Source organism: Salmo trutta, chromosome 34 (genome assembly GCF_901001165.1).
Source record: "Salmo trutta chromosome 34, fSalTru1.1, whole genome shotgun sequence".
NCBI lineage: Eukaryota > Metazoa > Chordata > Actinopteri > Salmoniformes > Salmonidae > Salmo > Salmo trutta.
This window is the reverse complement of record NC_042990.1, coordinates 14,551,539-14,564,519: the sequence shown is the minus strand read 5'-3', so window position 1 is coordinate 14,564,519 and position 12,981 is coordinate 14,551,539. Positions and strand designations below refer to the sequence as shown.

General features: G+C 46.8%; 4 protein-coding genes across 4 annotated transcripts in view; all 4 read left to right on the top strand.

Moving 5' to 3' along the window:
- Positions 1 to 1,437, top strand: part of LOC115173164 (mucin-2-like) — a 38,096-nt gene extending 36,659 nt beyond the window's left edge. Inside the window, exon 6 of the mRNA XM_029731092.1 lies at positions 926 to 1,437. Within this exon, the coding sequence (XP_029586952.1) occupies positions 926 to 1,437 (512 nt within the window). The remainder of the gene's footprint in view (positions 1 to 925) is intronic.
- Positions 1,438 to 2,556: 1,119 nt separating this feature from the next.
- On the top strand, positions 2,557 to 4,006 carry LOC115173666 (mucin-5AC-like; the record flags this gene model as incomplete). The annotated part of the gene is made up of 2 exons (XM_029731970.1): positions 2,557 to 2,581; positions 2,819 to 4,006. A coding segment is annotated over exon 2 (1,167 nt), but the record flags the coding sequence as incomplete, so codon positions are not given.
- A 1,954-nt stretch (positions 4,007 to 5,960) lies between these two features.
- Positions 5,961 to 10,853, top strand: LOC115173163 (mucin-5AC-like). The gene is made up of 5 exons (XM_029731091.1): positions 5,961 to 6,121; positions 6,492 to 6,934; positions 8,084 to 8,252; positions 9,352 to 10,627; positions 10,779 to 10,853. Exons 1-5 carry the CDS (start codon positions 5,961 to 5,963, stop codon positions 10,851 to 10,853), a joined length of 2,124 nt encoding a protein of 707 aa, XP_029586951.1.
- Positions 10,731 to 12,981, top strand: LOC115173162 (mucin-5AC-like). Its single transcript, XM_029731090.1, has 2 exons — positions 10,731 to 12,834; positions 12,972 to 12,981. The coding sequence occupies exons 1-2, from the start codon at positions 10,883 to 10,885 to the stop codon at positions 12,979 to 12,981; spliced, it is 1,962 nt and encodes a 653-aa protein (XP_029586950.1). The 5' UTR covers positions 10,731 to 10,882.

The window sequence follows — 12,981 nt, the reverse complement described above, 5'->3', positions numbered from 1 at the left end:
TTTAACTCCTATGACAACCACAACCACAGCTCCGACCTCAAAAACTGTAGCTGCTTCCATAACCACTACTGCATTCCCTACTACAACCACAACGGAAGCTTCATCCACAACCACTACTGCAGCCCTTACTACAACCACAACGGAAGCTTCTTCTACAACAACTATAGCACCTACGACAACCACAACAACATCCCCTTCGACAACTGCAGCTCCTACAACAACAACTGTAGCTCCTACAACTCCAATCAAAACTACAGCTTCTACTACGACAATAATTGCAGAACCTGCGACCACCACAACTGATCTAGCTACTACGACAACCACAACAGCAGCTCCTACAACAACAACCGAAACACCTACGACAACCACAACAACATCCTCTTCGACAACTGCAGCTCCTACTACAACAAATGCAGCTCCTACAACACCAATCACAACTGCAGGTCCAACTACCATTGTTACTCCTACAGCAACCACAACTGTACCCCCCACAGCAACCACAACAGCAGCTAGTACAACAACTGGAGCTCCAACAACCACTACAACTGCAACAGCTCCAACAACACCAACTGTAGCTGCTTCCACAAGCACTACTGCAGCCCCTACAGCAACAACAACTGCAGCTCCTACTACAACCACTTTAGCTCCTACGGCCACCACAACAGCTCCTACAACAACAAATAAAGCTGCTTCCACAACAACTACTGCAGCCCCTACTGCAACAACAACTGAAGCTTCTTCAACAACAACAATAGCACCAACGACAACCACAACAACATCACCTTCGACAACCACAACAGAAGCTAGTACAACAACTGTAGCTCCAACAACCACTACAACTGCAGCAGCTGCTACAGAAATCACAACTGTAGCTCCTACGACCACTGAAATTGCAGCTTCTACCACAACAACAGAAGCTCCTAAGACCACTACAACTACAGCAGCTCCTACAACAACTGTAGCTGCTTCCACAACCACTACTGTAGCCCCTATGGCAACAACAACTGCAGCTCCAACAACAACTTTAGCTACTATAGCAAGCACAACAGCAGCTGCTACGACAACCACTACAGATTCTACGACATCTACAACAAGCCCAACAGTACCCACTACGGCAACACCTTCAGCTCCTACAACGACAATAATTGTAGATCATGCGACAGCTACAACTGCAGCAGCTATAACAACAACAACTGTAGCTGCTTCCACAACCACTACTGTAGCCCCTATGGCAACAACAACTGCAGCTCCAACAACAACTTTAGCTACTATAGCAAGCACAACAGCAGCTGCTACGACAACCACTACAGATTCTACGACATCTACAACAAGCCCAACAGTACCCACTACGGCAACACCTTCAGCTCCTACAACGACAATAATTGTAGATCATGCGACAACTACAACTGCAGCAGCTATAACAACAACAACAACTGAAGCTGCTTCCTCAACCACTACTGCAGCCCCTACTTCAACCACAACTGAAGCTTCTTCTACAACAACCACAACAACATCCCCTTCGACAACTGCAGCTCCGACAACAACAAATGTAGGTCCTACAACGCCAATCACAACTGTGGATACAACTACCATTTTAACTCCTATGACAACCACAACCACAGCTCCGACCTCAAAAACTGTAGCTGCTTCCATAACCACTACTGCATTCCCTACTACAACCACAACGGAAGCTTCATCCACAACCACTACTGCAGCCCTTACTACAACCACAACGGAAGCTTCTTCTACAACAACTATAGCACCTACGACAACCACAACAACATCCCCTTCGACAACTGCAGCTCCTACAACAACAACTGTAGCTCCTACAACTCCAATCAAAACTACAGCTTCTACTACGACAATAATTGCAGAACCTGCGACCACCACAACTGATCTAGCTACTACGACAACCACAACAGCAGCTCCTACAACAACAACCGAAACACCTACGACAGCCACAACAACATCCTCTTCGACAACTGCAGCTCCTACTACAACAAATGCAGCTCCTACAACACCAATCACAACTGCAGGTCCAACTACCATTGTTACTCCTACAGCAACCACAACTGTACCCCCCACAGCAACCACAACAGCAGCTAGTACAACAACTGGAGCTCCAACAACCACTACAACTGCAACAGCTCCAACAACACCAACTGTAGCTGCTTCCACAAGCACTACTGCAGCCCCTACAGCAACAACAACTGCAGCTCCTACTACAACTACTTTAGCTCCTACGGCCACTACAACAGCTCCTACAACAACAAATAAAGCTGCTTCCACAACAACTACTGCAGCCCCTACTGCAACAACAACTGAAGCTTCTTCAACAACAACAATAGAACCAACGACAACCACAACAACATCACCTTCGACAACTGCAGCTCCTACAACAACCACAACAGAAGCTAGTACAACAACTGTAGCTCCAACGACCACTACAACTGCAGCAGCTGCTACAGAAATCACAACTGTAGCTCCTACGACCACTGAAATTGCAGCTTCTACCACAACAACAGAAGCTCCTAAGACCACTACAACTACAGCAGCTCCTACAACAACTGTAGCTGCTTCCACAACCACTACTGTAGCCCCTATGGCAACAACAACTGCAGCTCCAACAACAACTTTAGCTACTATAGCAAGCACAACAGCAGCTGCTACGACAACCACTACAGATTCTACGACATCTACAACAAGCCCAACAGTACCCACTACGGCAACACCTTCAGCTCCTACAACGACAATAATTGTAGATCATGCGACAGCTACAACTGCAGCAGCTATAACAACAACAACTGTAGCTGCTTCAACAACCACTACTGTAGCCCCTATGGCAACAACAACTGCAGCTCCAACAACAACTTTAGCTACTATAGCAAGCACAACAGCAGCTGCTACGACAACCACTACAGATTCTACGACATCTACAACAAGCCCAACAGTACCCACTACGGCAACACCTTCAGCTCCTACAACGACAATAATTGTAGATCATGCGACAACTACAACTGCAGCAGCTATAACAACAACAACTGAAGCTGCTTCCTCAACCACTACTGCAGCCCCTACTTCAACCACAACTGAAGCTTCTTCTACAACAACCACAACAACATCCCCTTCGACAACTGCAGCTCCGACAACAACAAATGTAGGTCCTACAACGCCAATCACAACTGTAGATACAACTACCATTTTAACTCCTATGACAACCACAACCACAGCTCCGACCTCAAAAACTGTAGCTGCTTCCATAACCACTACTGCATTCCCTACTACAACCACAACGGAAGCTTCATCCACAACCACTACTGCAGCCCTTACTACAACCACAACGGAAGCTTCTTCTACAACAACTATAGCACCTACGACAACCACAACAACATCCCCTTCGACAACTGCAGCTCCTACAACAACAACTGTAGCTCCTACAACTCCAATCAAAACTACAGCTTCTACTACGACAATAATTGCAGAACCTGCGACCACCACAACTGATCTAGCTACTACGACAACCACAACAGCAGCTCCTACAACAACAACCGAAACACCTACGACAACCACAACAACATCCTCTTCGACAACTGCAGCTCCTACTACAACAAATGCAGCTCCTACAACACCAATCACAACTGCAGGTCCAACTACCATTGTTACTCCTACAGCAACCACAACTGTACCCCCCACAGCAACCACAACAGCAGCTAGTACAACAACTGGAGCTCCAACAACCACTACAACTGCAACAGCTCCAACAACACCAACTGTAGCTGCTTCCACAAGCACTACTGCAGCCCCTACAGCAACAACAACTGCAGCTCCTACTACAACCACTTTAGCTCCTACGGCCACCACAACAGCTCCTACAACAACAAATAAAGCTGCTTCCACAACAACTACTGCAGCCCCTACTGCAACAACAACTGAAGCTTCTTCAACAACAATAGCACCAACGACAACCACAACAACATCACCTTCGACAACTGCAGCTCCTACAACAACCAACACAGAAGCTAGTACAACAACTGTAGCTCCAACGACCACTACAACTGCAGCAGCTGCTACAGAAATCACAACTGTAGCTCCTATGACCACTGAAATTGCAGCTTCTACCACAACAACAGAAGCTCCTAAGACCACTACAACTACAGCAGCTCCTACAACAACTGTAGCTGCTTCCACAACCACTACTGTAGCCCCTATGGCAACAACAACTGCAGCTCCAACAACAACTTTAGCTACTATAGCAAGCACAACAGCAGCTGCTACGACAACCACTACAGATTCTACGACATCTACAACAAGCCCAACAGTACCCACTACGGCAACACCTTCAGCTCCTACAACGACAATAATTGTAGATCATGCGACAGCTACAACTGCAGCAGCTATAACAACAACAACTGAAGCTGCTTCCACAACCACTACTGTAGCCCCTATGGCAACAACAACTGCAGCTCCAACAACAACTTTAGCTACTATAGCAAGCACAACAGCAGCTGCTACGACAACCACTACTGCAGCCCCTACTTCAACCACAACTGAAGCTTCTTCTACAACAACCACAACAACATCCACTTCGACAACTGCAGCTCCTACTACAACAAATGCAGCTCCTACAACACCAATCACAACTGCAGGTCCAACTACCATTGTTACTCCTACAGCAACCACAACTGTACCCCCCACAGCAACCACAACAGCAGCTAGTACAACAACTGGAGCTCCAACAACCACTACAACTGCAACAGCTCCAACAACACCAACTGTAGCTGCTTCCACAAGCACTACTGCAGCCCCTACAGCAACAACAACTGCAGCTCCTACTACAACCACTTTAGCTCCTACGGCCACCACAACAGCTCCTACAACAACAAATAAAGCTGCTTACACAACAACTACTGCAGCTTCTTCAACAACAACAATAGCACCAACGACAACCACAACAACATCACCTTCGACAACTGCAGCTCCTACAACAACCACAACAGAAGCTAGTACAACAACTGTAGCTCCAACGACCACTACAACTGCAGCAGCTGCTACAGAAATCACAACTGTAGCTCCTACGACCACTGAAATTGCAGCTTCTACCACAACAACAGAAGCTCCTAAGACCACTACAACTACAGCAGCTCCTACAACAACTGTAGCTGCTTCCACAACCACTACTGTAGCCCCTATGGCAACAACAACTGCAGCTCCAACAACAACTTTAGCTACTATAGCAAGCACAACAGCAGCTGCTACGACAACCACTACAGATTCTACGACATCTACAACAAGCCCAACAGTACCCACTACGGCAACACCTTCAGCTCCTACAACGACAATAATTGTAGATCATGCGACAACTACAACTGCAGCAGCTATAACAACAACAACTGAAGCTGCTTCCTCAACCACTACTGCAGCCCCTACTTCAACCACAACTGAAGCTTCTTCTACAACAACCACAACAACATCCCCTTCGACAACTGCAGCTCCGACAACAACAAATGTAGGTCCTACAACGCCAATCATAACTGTGGATACAACTACCATTTTAACTCCTATGACAACCACAACCACAGCTCCGACCTCAAAAACTGTAGCTGCTTCCATAACCACTACTGCATTCCCTACTACAACCACAACGGAAGCTTCATCCACAACCACTACTGCAGCCCTTACTACAACCACAACGGAAGCTTCTTCTACAACAACTATAGCACCTACGACAACCACAACAACATCCCCTTCGACAACTGCAGCTCCTACAACAACAACTGTAGCTCCTACAACTCCAATCAAAACTACAGCTTCTACTACGACAATAATTGCAGAACCTGCGACCACCACAACTGATCTAGCTACTACGACAACCACAACAGCAGCTCCTACAACAACAACCGAAACACCTACGACAACCACAACAACATCCTCTTCGACAACTGCAGCTCCTACTACAACAAATGCAGCTCCTACAACACCAATCACAACTGCAGGTCCAACTACCATTGTTACTCCTACAGCAACCACAACTGTACCCCCCACAGCAACCACAACAGCAGCTAGTACAACAACTGGAGCTCCAACAACCACTACAACTGCAACAGCTCCAACAACACCAACTGTAGCTGCTTCCACAAGCACTACTGCAGCCCCTACAGCAACAACAACTGCAGCTCCTACTACAACCACTTTAGCTCCTACGGCCACCACAACAGCTCCTACAACAACAAATAAAGCTGCTTCCACAACAACTACTGCAGCCCCTACTGCAACAACAACTGAAGCTTCTTCAACAACAACAATAGCACCAACGACAACCACAACAACATCACCTTCGACAACCACAACAGAAGCTAGTACAACAACTGTAGCTCCAACAACCACTACAACTGCAGCAGCTGCTACAGAAATCACAACTGTAGCTCCTACGACCACTGAAATTGCAGCTTCTACCACAACAACAGAAGCTCCTAAGACCACTACAACTACAGCAGCTCCTACAACAACTGTAGCTGCTTCCACAACCACTACTGTAGCCCCTATGGCAACAACAACTGCAGCTCCAACAACAACTTTAGCTACTATAGCAAGCACAACAGCAGCTGCTACGACAACCACTACAGATTCTACGACATCTACAACAAGCCCAACAGTACCCACTACGGCAACACCTTCAGCTCCTACAACGACAATAATTGTAGATCATGCGACAGCTACAACTGCAGCAGCTATAACAACAACAACTGTAGCTGCTTCCACAACCACTACTGTAGCCCCTATGGCAACAACAACTGCAGCTCCAACAACAACTTTAGCTACTATAGCAAGCACAACAGCAGCTGCTACGACAACCACTACAGATTCTACGACATCTACAACAAGCCCAACAGTACCCACTACGGCAACACCTTCAGCTCCTACAACGACAATAATTGTAGATCATGCGACAACTACAACTGCAGCAGCTATAACAACAACAACTGAAGCTGCTTCCACAACCACTACTGCAGCCCCTACTTCAACCACAACTGAAGCTTCTTCTACAACAACCACAACAACATCCCCTTCGACAACTGCAGCTCCGACAACAACAACTGTAGGTCCTACAACGCCAATCACAACTGTAGATACAACTACCATTTTAACTCCTATGACAACCACAACCACAGCTCCGACCTCAAAAACTGTAGCTGCTTCCATAACCACTACTGCATTCCCTACTACAACCACAACGGAAGCTTCATCCACAACCACTACTGCAGCCCTTACTACAAACACAACGGAAGCTTCTTCTACAACAACTATAGCACCTACGACAACCACAACAACATCACCTTCGACAACTGCAGCTCCTACAACAACAACTGTAGCTCCTACAACTCCAATCAAAACTACAGCTTCTACTACGACAATAATTGCAGAACCTGCGACCACCACAACTGATCTAGCTACTACGACAACCACAACAGCAGCTCCTACAACAACAACCGAAACACCTACGACAACCACAACAACATCCTCTTCGACAACTGCAGCTCCTACTACAACAAATGCAGCTCCTACAACACCAATCACAACTGCAGGTCCAACTACCATTGTTACTCCTACAGCAACCACAACTGTACCCCCCACAGCAACCACAACAGCAGCTAGTACAACAACTGGAGCTCCAACAACCACTACAACTGCAACAGCTCCAACAACACCAACTGTAGCTGCTTCCACAAGCACTACTGCAGCCCCTACAGCAACAACAACTGCAGCTCCTACTACAACCACTTTAGCTCCTACGGCCACCACAACAGCTCCTACAACAACAAATAAAGCTGCTTCCACAACAACTACTGCAGCCCCTACTGCAACAACAACTGAAGCTTCTTCAACAACAACAATAGCACCAACGACAACCACAACAACATCACCTTCGACAACTGCAGCTCCTACAACAACCACAACAGAAGCTAGTACAACAACTGTAGCTCCAACGACCACTAAAACTGCAGCAGCTGCTACAGAAATCACAACTGTAGCTCCTACAACCACTGAAATTGCAGCTTCTACCACAACAACGGAAGCTCCTAAGACCACTACAACTACAGCAGCTCCTACAACAACTGTAGCTGCTTCCACAACCACTACTGTAGCCCCTATGGCAACAACAACTGCAGCTCCAACAACAACTTTAGCTACTATAGCAAGCACAACAGCAGCTGCTACAACAACCACTACAGATTCTACGACATCTACAACAAGCCCAACAGTACCCACTACGGCAACACCTTCAGCTCCTACAACGACAATAATTGTAGATCATGCGACAACTACAACTGCAGCAGCTATAACAACAACAACAGAAGCTGCTTCCACAACCACTACTGCAGCCCCTACTTCAACCACAACTGAAGCTTCTTCTACAACAACCACAACAACATCCCCTTCGACAACTGCAGCTCCGACAACAACAACTGTAGGTCCTACAACGCCAATCACAACTGTAGATACAACTACCATTTTAACTCCTATGACAACCACAACCACAGCTCCGACCTCAAAAACTGTAGCTGCTTCCATAACCACTACTGCATTCCCTACTACAACCACAACGGAAGCTTCATCCACAACCACTACTGCAGCCCTTACTACAACCACAACGGAAGCTTCTTCTACAACAACTATAGCACCTACGACAACCACAACAACATCACCTTCGACAACTGCAGCTCCTACAACAACAACTGTAGCTCCTACAACTCCAATCAAAACTACAGCTTCTACTACGACAATAATTGCAGAACCTGCGACCACCACAACTGATCTAGCTACTACGACAACCACAACAGCAGCTCCTACAACAACAACCGAAACACCTACGACAACCACAACAACATCCTCTTCGACAACTGCAGCTCCTACTACAACAAATGCAGCTCCTGCAACACCAATCACAACTGCAGGTCCAACTACCATTGTTACTCCTACAGCAACCACAACTGTACCCCCCACAGCAACCACAACAGCAGCTAGTACAACAACTGGAGCTCCAACAACCACTACAACTGCAACAGCTCCAACAACACCAACTGTAGCTGCTTCCACAAGCACTACTGCAGCCCCTACAGCAACAACAACTGCAGCTCCTACTACAACCACTTTAGCTCCTACGGCCACCACAACAGCTCCTACAACAACAAATAAAGCTGCTTCCACAACAACTACTGCAGCCCCTACTGCAACAACAACTGAAGCTTCTTCAACAACAACAATAGCACCAACGACAACCACAACAACATCACCTTCGACAACTGCAGCTCCTACAACAACCACAACAGAAGCTAGTACAACAACTGTAGCTCCAACGACCACTACAACTGCAGCAGCTGCTACAGAAATCACAACTGTAGCTCCTACAACCACTGAAATTGCAGCTTCTACCACAACAACGGAAGCTCCTAAGACCACTACAACTACAGCAGCTCCTACAACAACTGTAGCTGCTTCCACAACCACTACTGTAGCCCCTATGGCAACAACAACTGCAGCTCCAACAACAACTTTAGCTACTATAGCAAGCACAACAGCAGCTGCTACAACAACCACTACAGATTCTACGACATCTACAACAAGCCCAACAGTACCCACTACGGCAACACCTTCAGCTCCTACAACGACAATAATTGTAGATCATGCGACAACTACAACTGCAGCAGCTATAACAACAACAACAGAAGCTGCTTCCACAACCACTACTGCAGCCCCTACTTCAACCACAACTGAAGCTTCTTCTACAACAAACACAACAACATCCCCTTCGACAACTGCAGCTCCGACAACAACAACTGTAGGTCCTACAACGCCAATCACAACTGTAGATACAACTACCATTTTAACTCCTATGACAACCACAACCACAGCTCCGACCTCAAAAACTGTAGCTGCTTCCATAACCACTACTGCATTCCCTACTACAACCACAACGGAAGCTTCATCCACAACAACTACTGCAGCCCTTACTACAACCACAACGGAAGCTTCTTCTACAACAACTATAGCACCTACGACAACCACAACAACATCACCTTCGACAACTGCAGCTCCTACAACAACAACTGTAGCTCCTACAACTCCAATCAAAACTACAGCTTCTACTACGACAATAATTGCAGAACCTGCGACCACCACAACTGATCTAGCTACTACGACAACCACAACAGCAGCTCCTACAACAACAACCGAAACACCTACGACAACCACAACATCCTCTTCGACAACTGTAGCTCCTTCTACAACAAATGCAGCTCCTACAACACCAATCACAACTGCAGGTCCAACTACCATTGTTACTCCTACAGCAACCACAACTGTACCCCCCACAGCAACCACAACAGCAGCTAGTACAACAACTGGAGCTCCAACAACCACTACAACTGCAACAGCTCCAACAACACCAACTGTAGCTGCTTCCACAAGCACTACTGCAGCCCCTACAGCAACAACAACTGCAGCTCCTACTACAACCACTTTAGCTCCTACGGCCACCACAACAGCTCCTACAACAACAAATAAAGCTGCTTCCACAACAACTACTGCAGCCCCTACTGCAACAACAACTGAAGCTTCTTCAACAATAGCACCAACGACAACCACAACAACATCACCTTCGACAACTGCAGCTCCTACAACAACCACAATAGAAGCTAGTACAACAACTGTAGCTCCAACGACCACTACAACTGCAGCAGGTGCTACTGAAATCACAACTGTAGCTCCTACAACCACAGAAATTGCAGCTTCTACCACAACAACAGAAGCTCCTAAGACCACTACAACTACAACAGCTCCTACAACAACTGTAGCTGCTTCCACAACCACTACTGTAGCCCCTATGGCAACAACAACTGCAGCTCCAACAACAACTTTAGCTACTATAGCAAGCACAACAGCAGCTGCTACAACAACCACTACAGATTCTACGACATCTACAACAAGCCCAACAGTACCCACTACGGCAACACCTTCAGCTCCTACAACGACAATAATTGTAGATCATGCGACAACTACAACTGCAGCAGCTATAACAACAACAACTGTAGCTGCTTCCACAACCACTACTGTAGCCCCTATGGCAACAACAACTGCAGCTCCAACAACAACTTTAGCTACTATAGCAAGCACAACAGCAGCTGCTACGACAACCACTACAGATTCTACGACATCTACAACAAGCCCAACAGTACCCACTACGGCAACACCTTCAGCTCCTACAACGACAATAATTGTAGATCATGCGACAACTACAACTGCAGCAGCTATAACAACAACAACTGAAGCTGCTTCCACAACCACTACTGCAGCCCCTACTTCAACCACAACTGAAGCTTCTTCTACAACAACCACAACAACATCCCCTTCGACAACTGCAGCTCCGACAACAACAACTGTAGGTCCTACAACGCCAATCACAACTGTAGATACAACTACCATTTTAACTCCTATGACAACCACAACCACAGCTCCGACCTCAAAAACTGTAGCTGCTTCCATAACCACTACTGCATTCCCTACTACAACCACAACGGAAGCTTCATCCACAACCACTACTGCAGCCCTTACTACAACCACAACGGAAGCTTCTTCTACAACAACTATAGCACCTACGACAACCACAACAACATCACCTTCGACAAATGCAGCTCCTACAACAACAACTGTAGCTCCTACAACTCCAATCAAAACTACAGCTTCTACTACGACAATAATTGCAGAACCTGCGACCACCACAACTGATCTAGCTACTACGACAACCACAACAGCAGCTCCTACAACAACAACCGAAACACCTACGACAACCACAACAACATCCTCTTCGACAACTGCAGCTCCTACTACAACAAATGCAGCTCCTACAACACCAATCACAACTGCAGGTCCAACTACCATTGTTACTCCTACAGCAACCACAACTGTACCCCCCACAGCAACCACAACAGCAGCTAGTACAACAACTGGAGCTCCAACAACCACTACAACTGCAACAGCTCCAACAACACCAACTGTAGCTGCTTCCACAAGCACTACTGCAGCCCCTACAGCAACAACAACTGCAGCTCCTACTACAACCACTTTAGCTCCTACGGCCAACACAACAGCTCCTACAACAACAAATAAAGCTGCTTCCACAACAACTACTGCAGCCCCTACTGCAACAACAACTGAAGCTTCTTCAACAACAACAATAGCACCAACGACAACCACAACAACATCACCTTCGACAACCACAACAGAAGCTAGTACAACAACTGTAGCTCCAACAACCAATACAACTGCAGCAGCTGCTACAGAAATCACAACTGTAGCTCCTACGACCACTGAAATTGCAGCTTCTACCACAACAACAGAAGCTCCTAAGACCACTACAACTACAGCAGCTCCTACAACAACTGTAGCTGCTTCCACAACCACTACTGTAGCCCCTATGGCAACAACAACTGCAGCTCCAACAACAACTTTAGCTACTATAGCAAGCACAACAGCAGCTGCTACGACAACCACTACAGATTCTACGACATCTACAACAAGCCCAACAGTACCCACTACGGCAACACCTTCAGCTCCTACAACGACAATAATTGTAGATCATGCGACAGCTACAACTGCAGCAGCTATAACAACAACAACTGTAGCTGCTTCCACAAGCACTACTGCAGCCCCTACAGCAACAACAACTGCAGCTCCTACTACAACCACTTTAGCTCCTACGGCCACCACAACAGCTCCTACAACAACAAATAAAGCTGCTTCCACAACAACTACTGCAGCCCCTACTGCAACAACAACTCAAGCTTCTTCAACAACAACAATAGCACCAACGACAACCACAACAACATCACCTTCGACAACTGCAGCTCCTACAACAACCACAACAGAAGCTAGTACAACAACTGTAGCTCCAACGACCACTACAACTGCAGCAGGTGCTACTGA

Excerpts from the sequence above, each read along its gene's own strand:
- LOC115173163 (XM_029731091.1), top strand. The coding sequence starts at position 5,961 with ATGCAGCTCCTACAACACCAATCACAACTGCAGGTCCAACTACCATTG. Across the intron at positions 6,935-8,083 it reads CTCCTACAACGACAATAATT|ACCACTACAACTACAGCAGC; the intron begins GTAGATCATGCG and ends GAAGCTCCTAAG. Across the intron at positions 8,253-9,351 it reads TTCTACGACATCTACAACAA|TCCAACGACCACTACAACTG; the intron begins GCCCAACAGTAC and ends AACAACTGTAGC.
- LOC115173162 (XM_029731090.1), top strand. The coding sequence starts at position 10,883 with ATGGCAACAACAACTGCAGCTCCAACAACAACTTTAGCTACTATAGCA.